This window comes from Amphiura filiformis, chromosome 18 (genome assembly GCF_039555335.1).
Source record: "Amphiura filiformis chromosome 18, Afil_fr2py, whole genome shotgun sequence".
In the NCBI taxonomy this organism is placed as follows: domain Eukaryota; kingdom Metazoa; phylum Echinodermata; class Ophiuroidea; order Amphilepidida; family Amphiuridae; genus Amphiura; species Amphiura filiformis.
This window is the reverse complement of record NC_092645.1, coordinates 10,208,097-10,232,833: the sequence shown is the minus strand read 5'-3', so window position 1 is coordinate 10,232,833 and position 24,737 is coordinate 10,208,097. Positions and strand designations below refer to the sequence as shown.

Sequence of the window (24,737 nt, the reverse complement as noted above, 5' to 3'; positions counted from 1 at the left end):
TTGTCAGCTGCTATATGTGTCTCTTTTTACTAACAGCTAGGAGCTAGACTTATCTCAAGTAGAGGTCGCATACAATCATCCCCTAAATATGGTTTAGGAATACAGAGAACATTCCAAAATTATGTGACTTGGGATAATTTGAAGTAACAAGTGCATCCTTTAATGGATATACACATATGCATAAATGAAATCCACACCTTCCATGTAATACTCTGCTTGCATTGTCCATGCAGCATTTTTCATATCAAAGTAAATTTCTTCACATTTTTAGCAAATTCTAACCATGTATAAATTGATAATCTCTTCCACAGGCCCGTGGTCTGGAGCTTGAGATACTATTTGGTAATATAGAGCAGGTGATAGAGGTAGCAGAGTCTTTCTTACAGGATCTGAAGACTTCAACAGATGACAGAGCAGTTGAAGATCAATTTGTTGGTAAGATATAAACAATTTATCTGTCAGATTATGTGATACATTCCATATTTGAAAGTGTGCCTATTATTCTACATTTAGCAAGTCTTCCTATACCTTTGTACAGGAGCAGACCGTTGTTATTCAGTAATGAATCCACACTTGTATAGTAGCGTATACATAAACACAAGTTAATGGAAGCCTACGTACACGGTACGCATGAGCGGGTAAAATTTGTCACAACTATTTGGATGAATGTTATTTAAGGGTATTCAGCAATTTATTTTCAACATTCAACACTTTCAAGACCATTGTTGATATTTTTAAAGAATGTGCAAGTTCTTATTACCAAAACCTGTATTATAATTTGTGTAATGTCGCCATTTAAAAAAAAAATCAAAATTATTTGATATCAGAAAGATATTTCTTGTATTCAGAATGCAATTCGATATGTCTGATGTGCTCTCATGTCCCACAAAAAATACTGTGCAAATGTTACTATTTGATTCCTTAAAGTCATAATGTACGATCTTTTTTCAGAATTTACCTTTATTTTTTTCAAAACCGATTTTTTGGCATATTTGTAATACTTACACATGTTCTAACTTAAATCTATGAGCAAACTGTCAAATTCGTCCTACTTGTAGTAAAACGGGACGATTTTCTGTTGGTCCGACATAAAGTCATAATTTTTAGATTATGACTTTATATCGCCACGATCGCAAAACCGTAGTCTCAGTACAAAACTAGTTGGTTACGCTCCCTCCACATGTTGAGGGAGCGTAACCAAACTAACGCGTGGGAGACTAACTCTGAGGCCGCACTCGCTGTCCTAATCCAAATAGTGCGAGATGTTTCGAGTGATAGAGGTGAAGTTTATGATGTTGTTTCTTTGCAAATTTCCAATGTTTTTCGCGTCCAAATGTATTGGGAACTTTCATAATGATTGCATATTATCATTTTAGAAGAAAAAAAGAAAAATCTAAAAATGTAAAAAGATCGTACATTAAGGCTTTAAGTGATCAAATTCACCTATAATTAATTGTTGATGGTTTGTTGGTACAGTTACACAGCATATTTTGGACAGAAAATATCCGATAGAGCCTATAACTGTGAAAAAAGGCAAATTTGCATCATAATTAATGTTTGCTGATTGTATTTTTCATGTAGGTGCTTGTATGATGAGGCATTGCCAACAGTTACAAGATGCTTACGCACAGTATTGCAGAAATCATGATGATGCTACTGCCTTACTGGAAAAGGTATGTGTATGGAGGTGGGGTGTAGGGGGGGGGGTGTGTTGGTGTTTGCTTGCAAACGAGGACACACACAAGATTTTTCACTCTAAACTGCAGACTTACCTGCAACAGAGTACAGTCTTCGGTTTCAAACTGCTGCATTAGACCTCAAGTGCTTGCATAATTTATCTGAGCGATACTTGCTCAAAACCGCAGACCGTACATGTAAAAACTACAGTCTGCAGTTGATGGCTACAATTCCGTTTTGTATCATACACACACAAAATCCGCCATTTTAGTCCACGATTAGGCGATGAAAACACCATACACATGTCCACGGCTAGATAGCAATATACAGTGTCTGCTGTTGCAGGCAAACACACACAGAGGTGTGCGGGGGTGGGTGTGCTTCAAAGGTAATGTGTATGGGAGGCTTACCTGAATGGGTGAGTTGATTTTAATAAATCATAGTATAGACCACTTGGCATCTGACGTCATTGCCCGGCAGTATGCGCGCGCATTGTGGCAATTTCAATTGTTCTTTGCCCTGCAGTGTGCGTACGCATCGTAGTCTGCTAAGGGCACATGCATTTTAAATCGCCCGCCACATTTCATATAGTACAGGAAAGCCATTGAACAGTGTAGCGGCTCGTTCGGGCATATCGAAGACGAGTCCCTCGCCTTTGTTGATAAACAATGATGTCAAGTGGTCTATAGTATACTTCCAGTCAGTGCCACAAATTGAGCCTGTTATATCAAGGGTTTCTATGAATTAAATTGCATATACATCTGTTAAGTTGACAATAATGAAACTGATGAGATATAGGCAAAAAAGAGGAGAAAAAACAATAAAAAACATAAGAAAAAGGTTCATAACTTTGCAACCAAGTATTCAAGAGACCTTGGGATTCAATATCAGTAGGTGCTGAGCAAGTTAGTAATGGTAGGAACTTATTTTCTAACATTTCCTACCTTGGCCTGAGATGGATCAGATTAGGTCACATATGCTAATATAAATTATGTTGACAAGTGTGCATAATGAATGAACTTCGAGTGAAGAAATGTTTTGTGTGTTTTTTTCCTTTAGTATGAAGAAAATCTTGAGGTGCAAGAATATATTAACCAGGGTTTGGAACTTGTAAGGTATGTACTAGCAAGTATTTCGTCTTCCATCTTTTTACCTCTAATAACAATACAGTATTTTCTCTAATAAATGCCACTCCCTCTATTTAGTTTTTAAAAATTAATAAAAAAAATAGAAAAATTGACTGACGAATTTTGTTATGTTGCCCGAAAATGTTGGGTAAAAAAACGATGAGGGGGGGGATTTTACCCAAATTTGGATCGCATATGGATTTGTCATGTTGTTGCCATTCTAAATATGTTTACTTCTATATACTTTAGACCAACAATTAGCAGTTATGAGGTTCAACGGTTTCCAACCTTAATAATTTATATTGTTTATCCATCATCAGGCAAAGCACCAACTGTTGGGATTTAGCTTCCTTTCTCATCAAACCAGTGCAGAGAATACTCAAATATCACTTGCTGCTTGGTGAATTAGAAAAGGTAAGAACAATCAATCAATCAACTAGTCCATCAATCAATCAATCAATCAACCAGCCAATCAATCACTCAATCAATCAATCAATCAATCAATTGGTATTTTAAGCTAACCAGTGCAGCTTATTACTCAAGTATCATTTTGAAGCCAGCTGAATTTATACTAGCAATTGCCATACATCCTTTTGAAAAGCAATGTGCAATCGCCAAATTTTTCGATGCATTGCTTCTTGCTTTTGCATTTATACTTATCACAGCAATCGCAATTGCAGATGACAATTAAATAAAATATTCTAAATTCCACAAAATATATTTTTAGAGCATCCATTGCTGTAAATTTTTATTGTTTAGAATTAATTCATCTCCGAAAGTTGATGATCGAGAAAGATAAATTAATTACCAAAATGATAGATAGGAAATGATTGGTTGGTGCATTCATGTGACATGCAACATCGCTTGGGAGTTGGGATTTGTTCAAACTCTTAAAAGTGATGTAGTTTTTGAAAAAGTGATAGGTATCGATTAATCGGCTCGACGCTCTGAAAACGGAAGTCAAATTAGCTTTTCTGCGAAAGTGATCGAGTATAAATCCAGCTCTAGTAAAGATAAGAGGTATCATCAATCATAAATATATGTATTTTGTTCTAATGCATGTTGAAGAAGATCATGAGACAAATAAATTTACAGAAATCCTGGGTATGGTTAGTTATAATATTATGGGAAGTTTACGATATTACACATTAAATTTGTTTTCTCACAGTATACTGAAGATGATCATGAAGACAAAGAAATGTTACAGAAATCCATCACTACAATGACTGAGGTTGCCACAGCAATCAATGAATTCAAGAGAAGGAAAGATTTGGGTAAGTGCAAAACTAAAGTAAGGTATGCAGTGATTCTAATTGGCCTGAGAGGCAAAAGGGAAAATTGGGCTATTCAGTTGAAATTCATACACCCCCTATTTAAAACATGACCTTAATTGTCCATGCTGGGAGTGTGAATAGCAAATTGGGATAACTGAATGGGTGACTTCATTTAAAATCTTCACCCCTGTATGGGAGATTAAGATTATGTCTTCAATATAGGGCTGTATGGATTTTATCTGGAATTAGCTGATGGGCCTAAGAAGTGTTTGAGGGTTTGTGGGGCCAAACAAATAAAGATGTCTTACTGAATTGGTGTCCAAATTCCATGCTCCACAGGTGGCAAATCTCTGTCATGCTATTAGTTATTATGAAAGACAGAGATTAAAAGACTGGATCATGTCTGACGTCATCTGTCAATCAAACTTAAGCATGGTTTGTTTACGAGTGTCGAGTTGCTGAACGCAGCATTAAAACCGGGTGCCTTATTGTTAATTTTTCACCTTCAAACATACAAACCATCTCAAAAGTTACGTCTTTATAGTGATTGATAGTAGGAAACTTTCTTTCCCGAATGCACCATGTCACCAATGCCTAAAAAAGTTGATTTTTGCCTTGTAAAAGTACGTAATATTTTGCCATTTTCTGCTATTCCTTTCTCCGATCAGCACCAGATAAATCGACCTTCTTTTTACACACTATTAACCAATTAAAGATCGTAGGGAATTTGATTGACAGTGACGTCAGACGCCAACTAGTCTTTTTATCTCTGTCTTCAATACTACTTACCTGAGGTGCTAGATCCTAATAGCTATTGATCAAATGGACTGGTGACATCAAATAAATCTTAACAATTATGATTTAATGCAGAATATTATGGATATATATTTGATTTCAGTGATGAAATATCGACACAAAGGACGGGAAGACATCACAGAGAAGATTGGACGGCTGAATCTCCATAGTATCAGGAAGAAAACACAGAGGGTCAGTCAAAGGTTAAACCAGGTCACCGGCATAGCAACACAGGTTTGTAAACAAACAAGGAATGGGTCAATTTAGGGTAAAATTAGGCTGCTTAGAGACGATTGGTCATTTATATCTTCGTAGCATCAGGAAGAAATTACAGAAGTCAAACTTTGAACCAGATTCTGGTGTAGCATTTTTAACGCAAAGAGAGGTCAAGGTGTGAATGTGAGTGTTTGGGGTGGGGTGTTTGTGTGCTGTGAAGATACAAAATGCAATATGCACCATTTTCAAACTTTTGGTGTTAAGGGGGTACTACACCCCTGCCCAATTTTGTGCCTTTTTTTGCACCTTTTGTGCCTTTTCTCAAAAATTATAGAGCATGGATGACAAGTAAGATATGCATATTATAGGGGCAAGGACTGCAACTACTGCACTGGAAATTTCATCTCAGACAACAGTTGTGAAGTTACAGTTAAAAATGAGGAAAAACCAATATTTGATCAATAAATCAATAACTACTTGCCTTGAGTTGCCGATTTTTTCAGTGCAGTAGTTGTAGTCCTTGCCCCTATAATATACATATCTTACTTGTCACCAATGTGATATAATATTTGAGAAAAATGCAAAAATAGGTACAAAATTGGCCAGGGTGTAGTACCCCTTAAGGTCAATAACATCTGCCCTATAATGCTAACTTTATATTGACACCCTATATTTTCTTATTATGTTCTAAGTTATCATCATATATTCAAACTATCTATTTGACTTGTTCTTTGCAGACAGTAGATCTGGACTTTGATGGTGTGGAGAGGAGGTTCATCAATCTGGAGAAAACAATCAAGATCTTTGTCAAAGATGTCAATGCATATTTAGAACAACTCAAGGTGAGCTACAGGACCTGCTGCAAGATTTGTGTGTGTCTGTATATTTTTCTGTTTGTCTGTTTTGAAACCAGGATTTAGACCCAAAGTGAACAGACTCTACCATATTTGTGTATCGCTCATGGAGGACAGCATACACCTATTTACAAAGACCTTTCACACTGCCCAAGTTGGTGCAGTTTATGATGCAAACACAAAGTCGTATTCTGATTGGCTAATTATATTATGTCATCATCTCATCATGCGCCAATCAATCTGCATAGGATTTTGTGACACAGATGTGACCTATTTCTTTTTACATGAGAGGTCGGCTAGTATGAAAGGTCTTTGCAAAATATGATAATGTACCAGATTATGTCACTATGTGCCTGGTAAACTTCAAGGCCCGTATGGATAAAAGTTAGACCAGGTCTAACATTAGACCTGGTCTAAAGAATGAGGTAAAGCAAAGAGTACCGACTTCACCATGTTTGTTTATCACTCATGGAGTGCAAAATATAATTAAAGACAGAGATAAAAAGAATTTAGCGCGTCTGATGTCACTGTCAATTACGATTAATACAGGTTAATAGTGCGTAAAAGGAAGACCGATCTATCTGGTGCTGATCGGAGAAAAGGAATAGCAGCAAATGGCGAAAAATTACGTACTTTTACAAGGCAAAAAGCAGCTTTTCTAAGCATTGTTGACATGGTGCCTTCGCGAAAGAAAGTTTCCTACTATAAAGACCTAACTTTTGAGATGGTTTGCATGTTTAAAGGTGCAAAATTAACAATAAGGCGCCCGGTTATAGTCATCATCACAACACTTGTAAACAAACCCTGCTCGAGTTTGATTAACAGATGACGTCAGACGCGATAAAATCTTTTTATCTCTGTCTTTAATTTAGTACACCTCCTGATTTATTTGACCTGCACATTGTAAAAGAACCCAGAGATACACTATGTTGCTCTCCATAAGTGACAAGCAAGCATGGTGAAGTCGGGCTCAAAACTCCGTAAAATAAGAAAATTTCCACGGATTATTGACTCATTCCTGCAAAAAATGCCATTTGTCACACTTAATTGTTGGACCTTGGTACTAAAGATTAAGTCTTTATTGTTTCCAAGAATCAACCTTTACCATTACTAACCTAATCCTGATTTGTTGGATTTGTTTATCTGCAGGAAGCTACTGCATCCATGGCAACCGTTGGCAATGATATATCAGACTACTATGCTAGCCAGTCCAATCTACAGGAAGTCAACAAATATGAAGCAGTGCAAAGGCATCTGGCTAATAAATTGTATAAAGATTATGTGAGTATGATGATCCACACACCATATAAATGCATTGAAAACTATAAATAGCACTATGACAGCAGTAGTGGTATCCCCAAGGTTCCATTTTGGGACCAGTGTTGTTCATTATTGACACTACTAAATATGAAGCAGTGCAAAGGCACTTGGGGTATCATAATACAATGACCAGTGGCCCCCTGTGGGTGAATCATATTGAATCTCATGAGTTTATAAATGTCATTATTAAGATAAACTTCCATTTTATGGATATAATCATCAAAATTGTAACATACATATTCTTTTTTTTTTTTTTCTTTATTCTTTTCAGACTTTATTTGTGCAACAGAGAGTTATTTCTCCTCTCAGTGGTGTACTCATTATGTTCCAAGGTCCACACAAACTCATTCAGAAAAGATTTGATAAACTCTTAGACTATGACAGTTTTGTCAACAAGGTTGAGAAGACAAAGGATAAAGATATCAAGAAGCAGGTAAGAATAACATGTTCCCAGAACCATACAAACATATTAAAAACTCTTTACAGCACCATGACATCACTTGAGGTATCCCCCAAGGTTCCTTTCCGGGGCCACTGTGGTTCATTATTGACATGTTTCAAAACCCACACAAAGTTATTAGAAAAGGTTTGATAAACATTTAGTTGCCTTGTAGTCTCCTTGTAGTAGCCTGCTCCGCAGCTGACTGATGATGATGATGAAACATATAGACTATGACAGTTTTGTCAACAAGGTAGAGAAGACAAAGTAGCAGCGTAAGGGCAATCAATGTATGAGATACCATAAAAACCTGTTAAAAATTCTTTACATCACTATAACAGCATGTGTGATATCCCCCAAGGTTTCATTCTAGGGCCACTGTTCAGTGCTGGGGAAATTGTGTAATTGTTATAATAGAGAAAAATACTAGCTCAGGTTGACTGGCATATTAGAAATGCTAACAGTTAAAGCCACATATATGAAGACCAAAACTGGCTTTAGATTTGGATTGTTGGAAAAAGTTGTAAAGAGCTGTCCACTTGATGCTGTCAAAATAATTTTAAAATAAAGTGGGCTCGGATTATCATCAGAAGTAGGGCCTCATTTAACTGAGTAGTCTTAAAAGGCACTTGGGAGCAAAATATAGGATCCATAACCTATAAGGTCCTCTAACGCTTTTTGAAATAAAATGAACAAATAGTGTACAAAATGTAAAAAGGTATGTGTAGCCTTATTTGTTTTACACCTGGACCAATTTTTAGTGTCGCACATCATTGTGTTCCGTCACACTGGCTCATTATGTAAAAAAGAGGCTGTTTTAAAAGTTGCATCTGAGACCCCGGTCACACATACGTAATTGCGTCATCCGACCATCGTTTTATTTACCATGGTCCAACTATAGTTGACTAAACAATGTACGGTCACACTGCAGTGTACTGTAGTTGGATAATGATTACTCACAGTCATACGCACATGTATGCTAATTACACTGGCATTCAAAAGTATTGCTGAAATGCATGATCGGATGACGCATTGTGGTCACACAGGTGTTTTTTTGTAATAACTATGGTCCGACCATAGTAACTTGGGCACTAATGATGCTAATTAGCATAGTTAGGGAAAGATGGTCTGACTATAGTCTGACCATGGTCCCGTGCGGTGTGTGACTACCCGTACCATGGTCCGACCATCTTTACTTGGTAAAAACATGCACGTGTGACCGGGGTCTGAGTCTATAGGAGTCAACTCTCAAAATATTTGGTAGGGCAGGCCTATTCATGTGTTTGTTAAGGAAAGTTGACTCTTATTGACTCAGGTGCAATTTTTAAAACAGCCTCTTTTTTCACAAAATGAACCATTTTGACCAAAGGCAATGATGTGTGATGCTATAAATTGGTCCAGATGTAAACCAAATAAGGTTATACATATCTTTTTACATTTTATTTCAAAGAGCACTGGGGAACTTATATTGTGGCTCCTATAGAATGCATCATATTTCTAGTCAAGTATTGCTCAAAATATTTACTGCATATTTTTTATGTTGCCTCCATCTTTTCTTAAAATATAGTTTGAATTGCCCTATGTAAGTTTGTTTTGAGTTTTAAGAGAATATTTTGCTTTATTTTTGTGATATATATAGGGCTTGATTAACTTGATTCATTTTGCTACATGTGATTAATCCAAAACTGCGCTGATATAACAACCATTATCTCCAATTGTTACTCGTCAATAAGATTCCTAATAGGCCTTTATGCTTTGCTTCTCTGCATTGGGCTATTCTATTTGAAATCTACATTCCCCTGTAAAGATTCAGATATAGTCTTTCATAGGGGGAGTATGGGTAAAAAATAGAATAGGCAATATAAGGATCTTACATTTAAAATACTCACTCACTCCAGCTATGGAAGATACAGGTAAAGCCATATACGGGGGGAGTATGAGTTTCAAAATAATTAACCGAAGCCCATTCCATTTGAAAAACATGCTCCCTCTGTTGAAGACTTTTCTTAAATCTTCCAAAGCTGTATGATAAGATTTCAAATGGAAGAGTCCATTGTCAACTAAGATAATACATAACAATTAGTGGGTTTTTAGCGGGTTCGCCGTCGGACAAGTTTAGTCCATGAGTGGCCAAATGGTTCCTGGTAAGCCGTATACTTCTATTACAGTATATGCAGTCTACATGTTCTCTGTTGACAAGGGGCAGTCTTCATTGAACAGCTCTTCCTCAGAGCGAACAAACCTTTAATTTAGCAGATAGGCGAGGTCTGCTTGTTTTCTGTTCACAAGGGGCAGTCTTCAATGAACGGCTCTTTTCAGAGCCACCAAAACTCACAAAATCAGCAGATAGGCGAGATCTGCTTGTTTCTGTTGACAAGGAGCAGTCTTCAGCAAACGGCTCTTTTCAGAGCCACCAAAACCTTTATATTAGCAGATAGCCGAGATCTGCTAGTTCTCTGTAGACAAGGGGCAGTCTTCATTGAACGACTCTTTTCAGAGCCACCAAAACTTACAAAATCAGCAGATATGTGAGATCTGCTAGTTTCTGTTGACAAGGGGCAGTCTTCAGCAAACGGTTCTTTTCAGAGTCATCAGTAGACAAGGGGCGGTCTACATGTCTCATTCTTAGGTGCTTTGTCCTGAAGAAGTCAGAGCTACTCCTGACGAAAGCTTGACAGTTCTAAACTTGTCCGATGGCGAACCCGCTAAAAACCCACTAATTGTTATGAATTCCCGTCGTAAAAGCCTATCCCACAATAAGATAATACATATATTGCCTTAGATTGTATTGCTTGTTGCTACACATCTGTATGTACATAGTTAGTAGTTCAACTATTCACATGCTTATTTAGCCATGAAACAAAATGTTATATTGGCAAAACGATCTGAAAAAAATATGGTAGATAGGCTAGTAGATTTTTTTACATTTTTGTTTTCCTAAAAAAAAAACCCGAATTTATTTCGGACATATTTAAAAATAGTATTAGTAAAACAAGGCATTGCTGTGTGATTCTGGGTGCACACTTAATTGTAATTTTTAAAACTAGAAACTGTGGATACTTTGCCGACCTAAATGAAGAGTATGTTACGCTAATATAACATTTTTCTTGGCTTTAGTTTCTTTACACACATGCACAGTCCAAACAAAATGTTTGTGAGAATGACAAGGATATGGATATATTCCCTTGAAGAAAAACACCCAAATTGTGTTACTTTTGGGTGCATTTTCCAGTAATATTTAAAAATTCACCTGAATGGATAATTTTGGGTACTTCTTCCAACCCAAATATATTTGCTTTACCTTGTCAAAAAGTAAGATATTATGTTATTATTCTTTACACACTCACAGTCCATGCAAAAGTGAGAAAGAGAATAGTGTGATTTAAGGTGTATTTTAATTTCCAATGATTTTTCAAAATGGAAATATTTGGGTGCTTTATCCAACCCAAATAATTTAGTTTTCGCTCCAAAAAAGTAATATAGGTTATTTTTTCCTTTACACAGTCCAAACAAAAATTTGTGAGAAAGAGAAGGATCTGGACTTGAGTGATGATTTAATCGCCCTCGATTCTAGGTGGTCATAAGAGACTCAAAGAAAAATTCCATCACAAAGAGCACAAAGAGAAAGAGGTTTGCTGATTGGTCAATTCTCTTGTTGTTGCTTGGCAACCCCATGTGAATGATGGCATGAAGTCTGTGATTGGTCCATTTGTGTTAGTATTTCTAGTTTGTTTGATAGTATACATTGCATGTTTGCTTTTTTTAGGGATTTATGGTAGCTTTTGTAGGGTTGTCTTTGCATGTTTTTGTATTGCCTTATAATGATATACATATATTGGCGACTTTATATATGCAAGCATGTCCATGGTCAACAAATGTCATTAGTAATTTAATATTTCATATTGCATAGTATCGACATATGAGAGATTCTTCAATCATGCATTTCAAAAAGGCACAAATACTGGGTCATTTGTGTATGAAAGGCATGTTTTATCTTACAGTACTCCTGATTGGTTAATTAAATGATATATGCATTCTGAATAACCAATCAGAATAGAGCTTTAAGGATCTCTTGGCAATTTGAACTTAATCCCTTCATCCTTGTGACTGTTATTACCATACCTCTGATTGGCTCGATGCATGATATAGTACTCTTTGTAGCCAACCAAAATAGTTGGTAAAGAGGCTGATAATTTGAGCAGTAGTGCCCATGTGGTCAAGGCATTGCGTTCCAAAATGATATCTACAAGCATGTTTATTGAGATCTTCTAGATGAAGCTCTTTTAGATGGAATATGTGCAATGAATCATTGCATTTCATTTGCATCCCTATTTTTTTCTTTGTTTTGATTGATTTTTTTGATTGATTTTATTTAGTTTAATACCATTTTATTTACTTTTTCTTGATTATAGCTGCATGAAGACAGTTTTATTGCAAAATGCATGTGCCATTAAGTTTCAAGTTGCCCATTTTTATAAATTGCTTTCTTTTTTTTATCCATAAACGCAATACTTTATGTTAATGGCCACCACATATCAGGGTCGCAAGGTTTGTTTATTTTATTCATAGTATTTGCATCTTGTTATCTCAGTGATGCCAGATTGAATGAATAATTTTGCATGGGTGGATTGAACTATGAGACATTGTTTTGTGAATTAAAACTAGGCTTTAACTTGGTTTCCACTAACTCTGTTCTTAACTTTGTTAAAAACCAGAGTGGTTTTTAACTTTAAATGGTTATTTATTTAGTAACTGTATTGATATACTAACTGGCAACACTATGCATTATTCAATTCATGCATGTAATATGAGACATTTTTTTTTAATTTGATTTGTTTGGGTTTTGACAACCCTGGATAACCCAAGAAAGCCTCTATTGAAGCTTATTTCCATTGGGGTACATTTGAACACCGGGACGGGTTGGGAACAGTCAGGGGTTAACACCCTACTCTTTTTCAAAACTGGCTGCGAGATACATGTACAGGTGTGGCTCTCTGTACACGGGACTGGCGGCTTTACGTCCCCTCCGAAGGACAGATCTAGTACTTTCATGATTCATTTACCCAATTCTAAATGAACCATGGGGAGAGCGTTAGTCTGAATTTAATCTACAGAAGTTGCCAATTAATTTCAGACTGTTTTTTCCAAGTCAATATCCCAGCAAATCGCCACCGCTGAAGAATCGAACCGGGACCTCATGCACTAAAGGCAAGTACCCTAACCATAGATCACACTATAAATCACACAAAAATCTGAAATTCACAACAAGATAAAAAATTATAGAAGCAGACTGACATAATGGTTCACTGAGATGTTGTTGTTCAGGCATGCACATTTTTATTCAGGCATCCAAACTTTCAGAGGACAAGGGCAGCTCTTTTCAGAGCAAAGCCCTTGTGTAAACTCACATAAATACACACCAGTCAGAATTTAGGCAACAGGTACCTAGCTTAAGCGCAGTGCCCAACTGCATCCATGCAATTCTATATCAATACACAGTGTTATTTTATTTTTGGTGCTAATGGATATCAAAGTTCTATAGATTTTGATTGGTTACTATGATGGTCATTTCATGTAATTAACCAATCAGCCCATGTGTTTATATGAGATTGATGTTCCACTGATATGAAAGACAACATGTGTCCACTTTCAAATTCAACAATTCTACTGCATTCTTACCATATATTTGATTGGCTAAATTCATGATATAGCCCTCTTTGTACCCAATCAAAATAGTTCTTAGAGGCCAATAATTTGGCGGGTAGTGCCCATGGGGATGGCCATGTGTCCATCTTGAAATTCAACAATATAATTATTCTTATGCATGCACTGCAAGTCTTTCCAAATGGGCATGTGAAACTATACACGGTAGCAAATTTTCCTGAGATTAGTATACCTATACTAGTCTCAGAATTTTTCCTATTGGATATAATAAGTCTTCTTTCATAATAAATGGAGCAGCTTCCAATGTAAACCACACAGTGCCATCAGTTGATACATTTCTTAATGAACTCATCATGGGTGATGATAGCACCATTGCATCAAGAGGGGTGATTTAAACCATCAACGACAATATACACTGGCCTATTTTGTCATTGATGACAATTGAGAACAATTATGCAGATGACACTCTCATGACAAAATGGTCACCATAGACAAATTGCACATGAATGATACCATGCAGATGACATTCACTGCCAAATTTGAAATCATGTTATTATCAATGGCATATGCTGTAAATTACAGGTTTTAACATATCTTTGAAGTGGTTACTGTTGGAAGCAAGATTATACCAAACTATGCTCTGTCACTGGAAAATAAATATGATGATACCCGTTTCCAATTTTTGCAAATCACTCAATTCTCAATAAGTGTTGATGTGGAAGCATTCTGCATTACAGTCTCACAGTAACAAAGCATGGTGCTTGAATATACTTGTTTGCTTTCTTGTGTTATTAAAATGTTGGAATAATATCACCCATAAATCTCAGATCCATTTTATCTACCTTGCTGTTTCAATTTGAGAAATTACTAAGCAAGCATTACTTTAAAATCTAATATCAAAAATTAATTAAATTGATTTTGATAGTTTTATTTGATAATTAATTTATCAACATAGTAGGGAATAATGGAATATAATCTCTTATAGATTTGCATGACTTGTGCCTTTCCTGGTACTCTGCATTTTCCATAAGCATGAGGTAAAACAATAATTAACATAATAGTTGAATACTGGATGTCTGCATTGAAATGTTTCATCACAATTCTTACTTACTGACACACAAGGTATACCAATATTGATCTGTAAGATCCCCATTTTCATTAAGCCTGTGATGTTATCAAACATATCCCACCATCTTTAGTACTGATGTCATTGGAATCAGTGTCCACTTTGTCTTACTTTGGCATTGGTTATCACTAGGCATGTTCACATGGTCATAGAATTTAGATGTATATGTAATACATTTAAGTGTATTCCTAATAAATTTAGGTGCATTCCTAATAAAGTCAAGTGTATTCCTAATACATATAGGTGTATTCCTAATACATGTCAGTATATTCCTTATACAGTTGGGTGTATTCTTAATACATTTGGATGTATTTCTGATATGTTAGAGTGTATTTGTAATATATTTGGGTACATTCCCAATTCATTTGGGTATATTTATTTTGGAGTCAAATACATTCAATCTTGGGCATCACTAGTCTCCTAAATGGTCTCATCTTCAAGGCCTTGGTTCAGTAGGCCCCTTATCAATCATAGCTCAAAAATTGACATCAAGAGTTGGTGTATGAGATTTTGTACCCAACCAGTCCAAGATGAGCTATTTTGTCATGAGACATGCTATTTTCCTAACCAGCCTGTCCGACAGATGCTCTGAAATATGTTGCCATTATAATTAGGAGTGGCATACCGACCCTTTACCAAATTTGTGATGTTGATTATAGTCCTTCTTACATTTTTGTTTACCAGGTAAAAGATGACAAAGAGAGTGCTCGAAAGAATTATGAAGCTCTCAACATCCAACTCAAAGATGAGCTTCCGAAACTCTGCGACATGGCAGTATCGCTATTTTATTCCTGTGTTGTATCATTTATTGAAGCAGAAAGGGACCATATCAACTCTACATTGAAGAGACTGTATCCACTGCTAGAGGTAAGGTCTTTGTTAGCTTATTTGTAGGTATATTCCTAATACATAAAGGTGTATGCCTAATACAGTTAGGTATATTCCTAATACATTATAGGTTCCTAATATATTTGGATGTATTCCTTATACATTTAGGTGTTTGCATAATACATATAGGCATATTCCCAATACATTTGGGTGTATTCCTAATACATTTGAGTGGGTTCCAAATACATTTGGGAGTATAGCTAATATATTATTCCAAATACATTTAGTTGTATTCCTAAAATTTTGAGTGTATTTCTAATACAGTTGGGTGTATTCTTAATACATTTGGGTGTATTCCTGATACATTAAGGTGTATTTCTAATACATTTTGGTGTATTCCCAATTCATTTGGGTATATGTATTTTGGAGCCAAATTCATGCAATCTTTCTATCGAGCATCCACTGCCATGTCTGTAGATGTCAATGACTTACCAGTCACAGACTTACAGGTCTTACATAACCTTGTCTGTAAGTCTATAGATCAGGGATGTAAGTAGGACTGAAGAAAAAATTCTGAAAATCTGGAAAAAGTGTGTGAATTTGGGCTAAAGCCCCAAAACTGTCTGTTCCTATATATGTACATGATGACACAATCAGATCATGTGGAATACTTGCACTTGCATTTGCTTTGTGCTGTAACCTTTTGTAGTTTTTGATTAAGTTAGGGTTAGTATGGGGTTGAAATAAGGGAAAGTGACTTACATCCCAAAAGCTCTTATGTGATTAACTGTTTAACTTTCTTCATCAAAGAAGTGGTTTGTTAACCCTAACTCACAAGCTTTGTGCTTTTGGTTGGGTTAGCGATAATTCATTCACTCTCTCATATTATTGTGTTATTTTATTTCACATGACTGTATATTATGTTGTTCTATGATGAGTGTATATTAATGAGTGAATGACCACCAAACCTGCAGTTTAAAGGGAGTCGCCGGCAATCACAACATTATGCCTTATATGCAAGAAAAATAATTATCAAGCACGAATCACATGGTTTTATTTAAAACAAACTCATAGTGACCATTAAAACGAATAAAAACATCCGTCTCTCAACATACGATATTCAAAATTCCTGGGCACCGAAATTGTGAGTGCAATGACGTCCCAGTGATACAATGAAGGCTGACGACAATTGAGCACAAACAACCATTACGTCATTGCACTTAGACAATTTCAGCGCAGGAATTTTTGACTCCCTTTAACTAGACTACCCAATAAGTGCTAGCATAGGTGTGACTAAATTTCCTTATTATATATGAAATAACAACAATAAATCGCTGTATGTAAATATATTGTTTGTTTGTTTTTTCAACCCAATCATGATTTGATCGTGTTGATTGATTTTGTTGACAGTTATCCATCGTGACCTCATCATCTACCATTGAAGTGATGGAGAATTTTGAGACATCACATCATGATGCTTGCACTCACATGCTGAGGTTTGGTTTTGTACCAAAGAGTTTTAACCAAAAGTCAGGGAAAGGCAAGAAGTCTTATGTACAGCCATCGGCTCCGTCGAGTAAACCGGTAAGAATATGTTCAACCTGATTTAAACCCTGTGCTAGACCATTATGAACCCCACCTCATCACACATACACATACTCCCTTCCCTGTGGAGATCACACATCTTGTGATATTTTTGTCATTTGTTTTTCTTTATGGAGAAAATGTGTACCTGAACACATAAGTGGCTCCACGGGGCATACCCTATGGGACCACACACCATAAAAACACCTACAACTCCCCATGAAGATCTTTATTTCTTGGGGCAATCAACTTACATCAATTTCCATTAATGCCCTGTTTCTCCATAAGGTTGTTCCTAAACCAATAATTGGCTCCACAAGACATTAGCCATAAGACCACTGGGTGTATCCTTTGTGTAAGAGAATACCAAATAAATCCCAACTCTAATCCTAACCCTAATCCTACCCTAACCCTAACCATTACCCTAACCCTAACCCTAATTCCCAACCCTAACTCTAACTCTAATCCTATTAGTATTTCGTGCTCTCTTACACTAAGGATAAATCCATCTGAGACACACACCCTCAAGATATGTCCCAATTCTTTTTTTTCAGAATCTCAAAGACAAGAATAAATCCAAAGCATCGGCAGGTCAAACAGACAAACAGAAGACCAGCGTGATGTCTCGGTATCCCACTACTCGTGTATGTATCAAGCCACAGCTGACTTCAAAGCTGCTGGTCCTATGGATATCTCTGCTAAGAAAGGTGATGTGGTTGGGATTATCAAAGAGCAGGATCCGTCCGGTGGAAATGACCGGTGGTATGTGGACAATGGAGGTAAGTGTGTATGGATGAAACTGTGTAGACTTTCATTCATCTGGGTATGTTGAAATTAAGATTTAATTTAAATCTGGTCAACCAGACATACCTATTTTTGACGGACGAACCGACGTTGCGACTGAAACCTTCAGACTTCAGCTGGGTTGTGATGTATGGATGGAGTTTGCTTTGAAGGGTATCATAATCACCATTTTTGTGGGGAGCGCATGGCGTGGTCACTAGGGCACTGGCTTCTGAGCCACCAACCTTTCAGTGGACAAGGGGGAGTTTGCTTGAGGAGTTCTTTTCAGAGCCACCAATTCTTCGAGTAGGAAAGGGGCCCTAGTATAAAACGGCTCTTTTCGGAGCCATCATCTCAAGTCACAGCATACTTCAAAGCTGCTGGGCCTATGAATATCTCTGCTAAGAGGGGCGATGTTGTTGGGATTGTCAAAGAACAGGAACCATCCAGTGGAAATGGTTATTTTTGAGCCAGGTGAGCAGGTGCACAGACAGTTCAATTCCTGGTGATGACAACTGGGTATTGGCTTGGAAAGTTTTCTGACTTTAAATGATAAATTTAGAATAAGGTAAATTAACCATAATAGTACTCCGTCCTTGGGAGGAGGATGAGCCATCGGTCGTGCGTACAGAGAGCTACAAGTGCACATCTTAGTGCAAGCATTTTATCAGAAAGAGTAAGGTGTGTTCCTGTGGCTGGTCCCAAACCATCCTGGGTGTTTGAGAATCTGTAAGATTATCATTGCTAGTTGAGTTAAAGCAGTACAATTAATTTGCTTACTGTTTAACTCACATTATGTTCTGCTCATATCAATGGTAGTCAATCACTCAAAATGTATGTACTCTCAGAACTAAGAAGTAATCATGTGATTAAGTAATCATGTGATTTTGTTTTTACAGATACCCAAGGTTTCCTTCCGACTAATATCTTGGTTCAATATGGCAACGGGCAAGTGACAGAAGATGCCAGTGATGAAGATGCTATGGGTATATATGCACAGCAACAACAAGCACAGGTAAGAGAATTGCCAATGTGTCACATATATAGCCCAAATATCACCCAATATGCCAGTGATGAAGATGTATACGCACAGCAACAACAAGCACAGGTAAGAGAATTGCCAATGTGTCACATATATAGCCCAAATATCACCCAATATGCCAGTGATGAAGATGCTATGGGTATATATGCACAGCAACAACAAGCACAGGTAAGAGAGTTGCCAATGTGTCACATGTATAGCCCAAATATCACCCAATATGCCAGTGATGAAGATGTATACGCACAGCAACAACAAGCACAGGTAAGAGAATTGCCAATGTGTCACATATATAGCCCAAATATCACCCAATATGCCAGTGATGAAGATGCTATGGGTATATATGCACAGCAACAACAAGCACAGGTAAGAGAGTTGCCAATGTGTCACATGTATAGCCCAAATATCACCCAATATGCCAGTGATGAAGATGCTATGGGTATATATGCACAGCAACAACAAGCACAGGTAAGAGACTTGTCAATGTGTCACATATATAGCCCAAATATCACCCAATATTTCAATGTTATGGGGATATATGCACATGGCAATAACATAGTAGGGTGTAAAAACCCCCAAGTACATTGCAAAACCTCACTGGTGTTGTGAGGGAGCATGAGTTGGATGGATAGTAAGGTTGTGAGATGTTGAGTTCCTGAAATGTCTTGCCTATTCTTCCCACAACAGTTTATGACTGTGTATGTATGTGGGGAGGAGGACTGTATGATGACATTTTGGGGTTTATTTTTGATGTAAATTTTGGCCAGGTGGTACTTGACTCAGGCCATCTAGCTTTCTGAATACCTCTTCATTCTGTGCCTGTCTGTTGTTGATGTATTATTTCAAAATCAAGATGAATGAATAAATGTGGGATAATGTGAGGGTGATGGGGTAGGGGGTAATGACATGATTTTAAGAAGCTTTTGAGTTTCCCAAAATAAATGTTTAAGGCACAACATCTTTTTTGGTCCTACAGCGCTATCGGTGCCCGAAGAGGTACCGATGGCACATTTTATCGTTTTTTATTTAAATAAAAACAATAACACTATGCAACTGTTAATTATTATGCTTATAAATAGAGAGGGCGGCCTATCTGCTGTGTCCTGGCAGAACATCAGTCAACATGAGACATTATGCTTGATACAATTTATTACATCTCCAGGGAGTGATGTTAAGAGTCATCGGTACCTAACCGGGCACCAAAAGTTCTATAGGACCAAATTTGATGTGGTGGTGCCTGAGAGTTTTAATAAAGATTCCTGAACCTGGTTAATTGGTACATCGCTTCTACAACATGGAAATAATACCTTTGGGTATTATTTATGTTATTTATTTTGTTTCTTGCAGTATTATTATGCTGAGTGGGCGTTTGAGGCTACAGGACCCAGTGAGATCAGCTTAGCAGAAAACACAGTAGTAATGTTAGTACAAGCACATGATATCGAAGGCAATCCAGAATGGTGGCTGATGGATAAAGATGGCCGCCAAGGTTATGTACCATCAAATTACCTGTCAAGAATAGAGACGTAACTAGGCTTGGAATATCGCAAAGGGGAGAGTTACTGGCAAGGTTATGTAATGCAGAACTATTTCTAAATGCAAGAACAGAGTCACAACAAGGATTGGATTGTTGCAAAGGGGAGAGTTATTTGCAAGGTTATCATATGTAATGGAGAACTACTTCTAAACTTAAGAATAGAGTCATAACTCCTCTCTATTCCAGAAAAATACAGCACTAAGTTTTTTTGTATTAAAAAATATTATCCAGTTCTACTAAAGGAAAGATGGCTCAATACTAATCATTCATTTAGTACTAACTGGAGATAAAAGAGAAAATTCACTATTTTACCAATCACTTGAAAAAAAAAAAAAAATGCATTTCTGCCATGTTTTCTGAAAGCATTCAAAATCTTGAATATATGCCACAATTTTGCTATAATTTTCTCTTTTTTGTGTTTCTTAATTTAATGATTGATAATAAGAATATATACATACAAAAATTTCTTAGCAATTCGCCAAAGCAATGTTGCGTTTACAAAAACGAAACATGTAGAATGCATAAAATAATTGAAATTCGATTTAGTAAAACTCTTTAGGCTTGATTGAAAAAGCACCCTTAATTTATAAATTTGGCCAAATAGTGAAATTTAACTTTTATTGCCAGTTAGTGCTAAATGAATAATTATGATTGAGCTGTGTTTCATTTGGCAGAACTTGATAATATTTTTGCAATTACAAAAAAAAAATTAATGCTGTATTAGTGGAGTAGGGTTTTGAATGGTACAAAGGTGAAAGCTACTAATTAAATCAAAAGAAAAATAGAGGCCTATAGTTTGGCCGGTAGCGTCCACGGGGTTAAGTTGTTCTGTTGATAGAGTTGCCAGTTATACTGTACGAAAAATCAAATATATATTTTATGTGAAATGTAACTGAATTCTATATATTATATTGACTCAGTAAAAGCAATAAACTCAAAGAGAATTTCATGTATGATAGTTGTAATATTTAATTGACATTTGATGTTATTTTATCATATACTTATATGTACTATGTATATAATTAGTCTTTAATCGTGATATGTTATATAATATTTGTGCATCTTATTTATTCTAAATGTTACAATGTATTGATTTTGGTATTGTTTTTGGACTAGTAGTATTGTCAGTAAGTGTAGATGTTAAAGTACATACAGTGTAAGCCAGTACATGCAGGACATTTTAGCTAGTAGTGTTGCTGTTGACAGTATAGGAAATTCTTGCTAGCAGTAAGCTCCTCTATCTCATTTCGGAATGGTGTGAGGTGAAAGGAGATTGTGATTTTCTCGGAAACATTAATCCACCAATTTATGTGCATTGCGATTTGTGTAACCATATGATAACGTGGCAATTACAAAGGGCTGGCTGCCAAATTTGATTACAAAGTATTTGTACTGAGATAAACATAATTATGTTTAACAGGCGAACATGTATTGTGACTTAACGAAGGATTGATCATCATAATCTATAGTACTGTGACCCCAATTTTCTGAATTATTATCTCAAACAAATATATAAACTTATATAAATTTACTACTGTCAGTGAAACCAGTAAACTTGAGACATTGTACAGAATGTTTTTACTTCCATCAGTATTATTTTGGCCTAACTACCTTGCATTGTTAAAAACCTCTAAAATCAATGCTATGATGCATGTTTTACAAGTTTTGTATTATTAATGAATACATATAACCAACCAGACTTAGTGGCATACATTGTGTGCTATACATTGGCGTATGTTTGAGCATCTTTCCCTTGCCCTTTCCCCATTTAACCCCATGAGAACTACCTGCCCATTGGCCTAAAATAAGTTTCATTACTAATTGGACCGATGTGGTGGATCTCATTGTATTAAGACTGAATATTGAAACAGCTGATGAAAATTGTAATTATTGCAAAAGTTGAAAAAGGGTAAAGTTTGCCCCAGAAGAACAGTCCAAAGCCTTATTTGGAGCAATAATGGGCTATTAAACATATTAATTTGTTTTGTAGCTTTGTATGTGACACAATTTGGAACATTGGGGGCAAAGGCGGCAAACTTGAAATTGAGATTAAAAGCAGAGATGCGGAGTAAGAAACAACCAAAAACAACAAAATACACATCACAGAACTTTAGAACCAAGTATGCTAGTGTCATTATGATGGTGCAATGTTTGTATAAGGTAATAATTAGAGCAACTGAAATTGTCAAAAATGCCTCCTTGGCCCCATGTCGCAGACTGTAACACATATAATGAATGAATAATAGTTAATAGAGATGTATGCTACTGGTCTTTACAAATAAATAACTTGTAGGGAGAAACATGATTAAGTGTAAACTTTTTAAGTTCCAACTGATATTCAAGTTCTAGTTTTGTACCCACCCACCCACCATATGTTATGGCTTAATTCATGTATATATTATATTGTTGTACATGTATGCACCATGAATTTAATGTAACACTGACCAAAATTTGTCAACACTGTACATATTTTACATATTTTATTGTAACAACACACAAAAAAGCAATCTTAGTATATTCCAATTGTTTAACTGTTAACCTTTGTATAAAAAACAAAATGGCAATCTTGTATATGTAAGTATTAAGCATTGATACAAACTATTTAAACCCAGTACTTGTATGTGTGTATTTAGTATAATCTATTATGGAATTTGTATATACATGTCATTGAGGCCTAAATATTAGGTCACACATGTAATAAAGGCCAAAAGTGAGATATAGTACTTGTTCATTGTAGTCCAGGTTAACATGGCTTTAACCAGGGTTAATTACATGGCTTAAACCAGGTTTAACTCTGGTTTAAACCAGGGTTATTAACATGGCTGAAACCAGGGTTAACATGGCTTAAACCAGGGTTAACACATCTCAAACCATGGTTAACATGACTTAAACCATGATTAACATGGCTCAAACTAGGGTTAAAGGCCAAAGGTTAGTAGTACTTGTAATTTGTTATTCAAAAATAGATACAAATTTGCTTATAATCATCTTATTTGTAGATAATTACAAAATGTGCAGTAAATGTGTGTGATGTGATCATTAAATAGATATACCCCTGTATTTTTCCAGTGCTTAAATTTATGCGCATATGATTTTTGTAACCCATAGACATATATAAAGAGAGAAGTGTTATGTTGAAATATTATTACTGTGTTATGCAATTTAATGTCAAATTGGCTATTCTATTTGAAATTCATATCCCCTATGAAAGAAGACAGTGCTATCATTGCTGCTATTTCTGGTAGAATATGTGTGCATTTTATGTCAAGAATTCAGCTGAAATATGTATAAAACATTGGAATCTGGTTGAATTTTACACATTTGGCCCCAATTCTTCGAAAAATTATTATTGGATTTAGATTAATGACTGAAACTTGAATTTGGTCAGAATTACACAACCTTTCTCAAGGGGGTGAGGGTTTCGAAGGGAATAGCCCATTCATGCAATAGTAGTGGATTTTACTTTGTTTTGCGTATTATAGCAAATGTGGAATTTTTTGCAGAACATTCATTTTTGTGCCATCAAAAGAAAAACAAACATTCTTTTATGTTATAGTCTATGTACTTAAGAAAACTTTAAAAACAAGTGAAATAACTCAAAATCTGAAAAACACAAAATATTATACATTCGAAAACTACCACTTTTACTGTGTGACAGACAAAGCATCAAGAATCTTCTGTGGCGCATGTTTGTAATGCAATTGTCTTTAGGTGGCGCTTCATGACAACTCATATTGGTCTTTTTCAAAATTGCAGTGTGAAAAGTTGCACATGGTTCTTATTGTAGAGAAGGTCTTGATGCTAAGCCATATGTGGTACTATTTTGTTTTGAATGTTTCAAAATGCAGTAACTTTAATATGCTGTAATAATAAGGATAATACTCTACTTAAATTCCATTCCAAACTTAAATGCTTGGACCATTCAATAAGGTTAGAAATAGTATGTCTCAAAGCTGTCACATGCATTGGTTTTGTGGTGCACATTTGTCTCAGCCCCATTTAAATTTTCCCCATTTTTTTTTTACATTCTTGCAATTATACACCAAGATATCAGTAAAAATTTGTTTTAAAAGATTTATTTGAAGATTTATGTGATTGCATAAGAATGTAAGTTTTGAGAGTTCCAAGTATCTCAGGCTTATTTTGACTGAGTTAGAGTAGGGGGAAAAAGAGGGGGAAAACACATTCCGCATTGGATATTTAAACCTGTGAGACATACTATTTTTTTTATTTTTAGGCCTTAACATTCCTGTAATTATTTGGCTCATTGCACTAACCAAGAAAGTTCAGCACTACACATGAGCATAAGGGTTTTCAACATCAATATGTTAGGTGCTGAGCAAGTTAGTGATGGTAATAGTCAAATTTTCCAATTTTGGTCTGAGTGGATCAGATCATGTCATATAGTAGCCATACATGACTGGCATACTAATTAACTGGAGTCATTCAATTTACCATCACTGCTAACAAATTT

At 35.9% G+C, this 24,737-nt stretch overlaps 1 protein-coding gene across 1 annotated transcript in view; it reads left to right on the top strand.

The window, feature by feature from the left end:
• The window catches only part of LOC140138960 (dynamin-binding protein-like), a 105,672-nt gene extending 85,110 nt beyond the window's left edge, over positions 1-20,562 (top strand). Inside the window, 17 exon segments of the mRNA XM_072160741.1 lie at positions 312-435; positions 1,582-1,673; positions 2,737-2,792; positions 3,125-3,218; positions 3,973-4,078; positions 4,977-5,107; positions 5,827-5,931; positions 7,093-7,224; positions 7,535-7,696; positions 11,227-11,274; positions 11,276-11,332; positions 15,177-15,359; positions 16,731-16,904; positions 17,459-17,551; positions 17,554-17,683; positions 18,587-18,702; positions 20,074-20,562. Of these exon segments, the coding sequence (XP_072016842.1) occupies positions 312-435; positions 1,582-1,673; positions 2,737-2,792; positions 3,125-3,218; positions 3,973-4,078; positions 4,977-5,107; positions 5,827-5,931; positions 7,093-7,224; positions 7,535-7,696; positions 11,227-11,274; positions 11,276-11,332; positions 15,177-15,359; positions 16,731-16,904; positions 17,459-17,551; positions 17,554-17,683; positions 18,587-18,702; positions 20,074-20,256 (1,986 nt within the window). The 3' untranslated portion in view covers positions 20,257-20,562.
• The last annotated feature ends 4,175 nt before the right edge of the window (positions 20,563-24,737 follow it).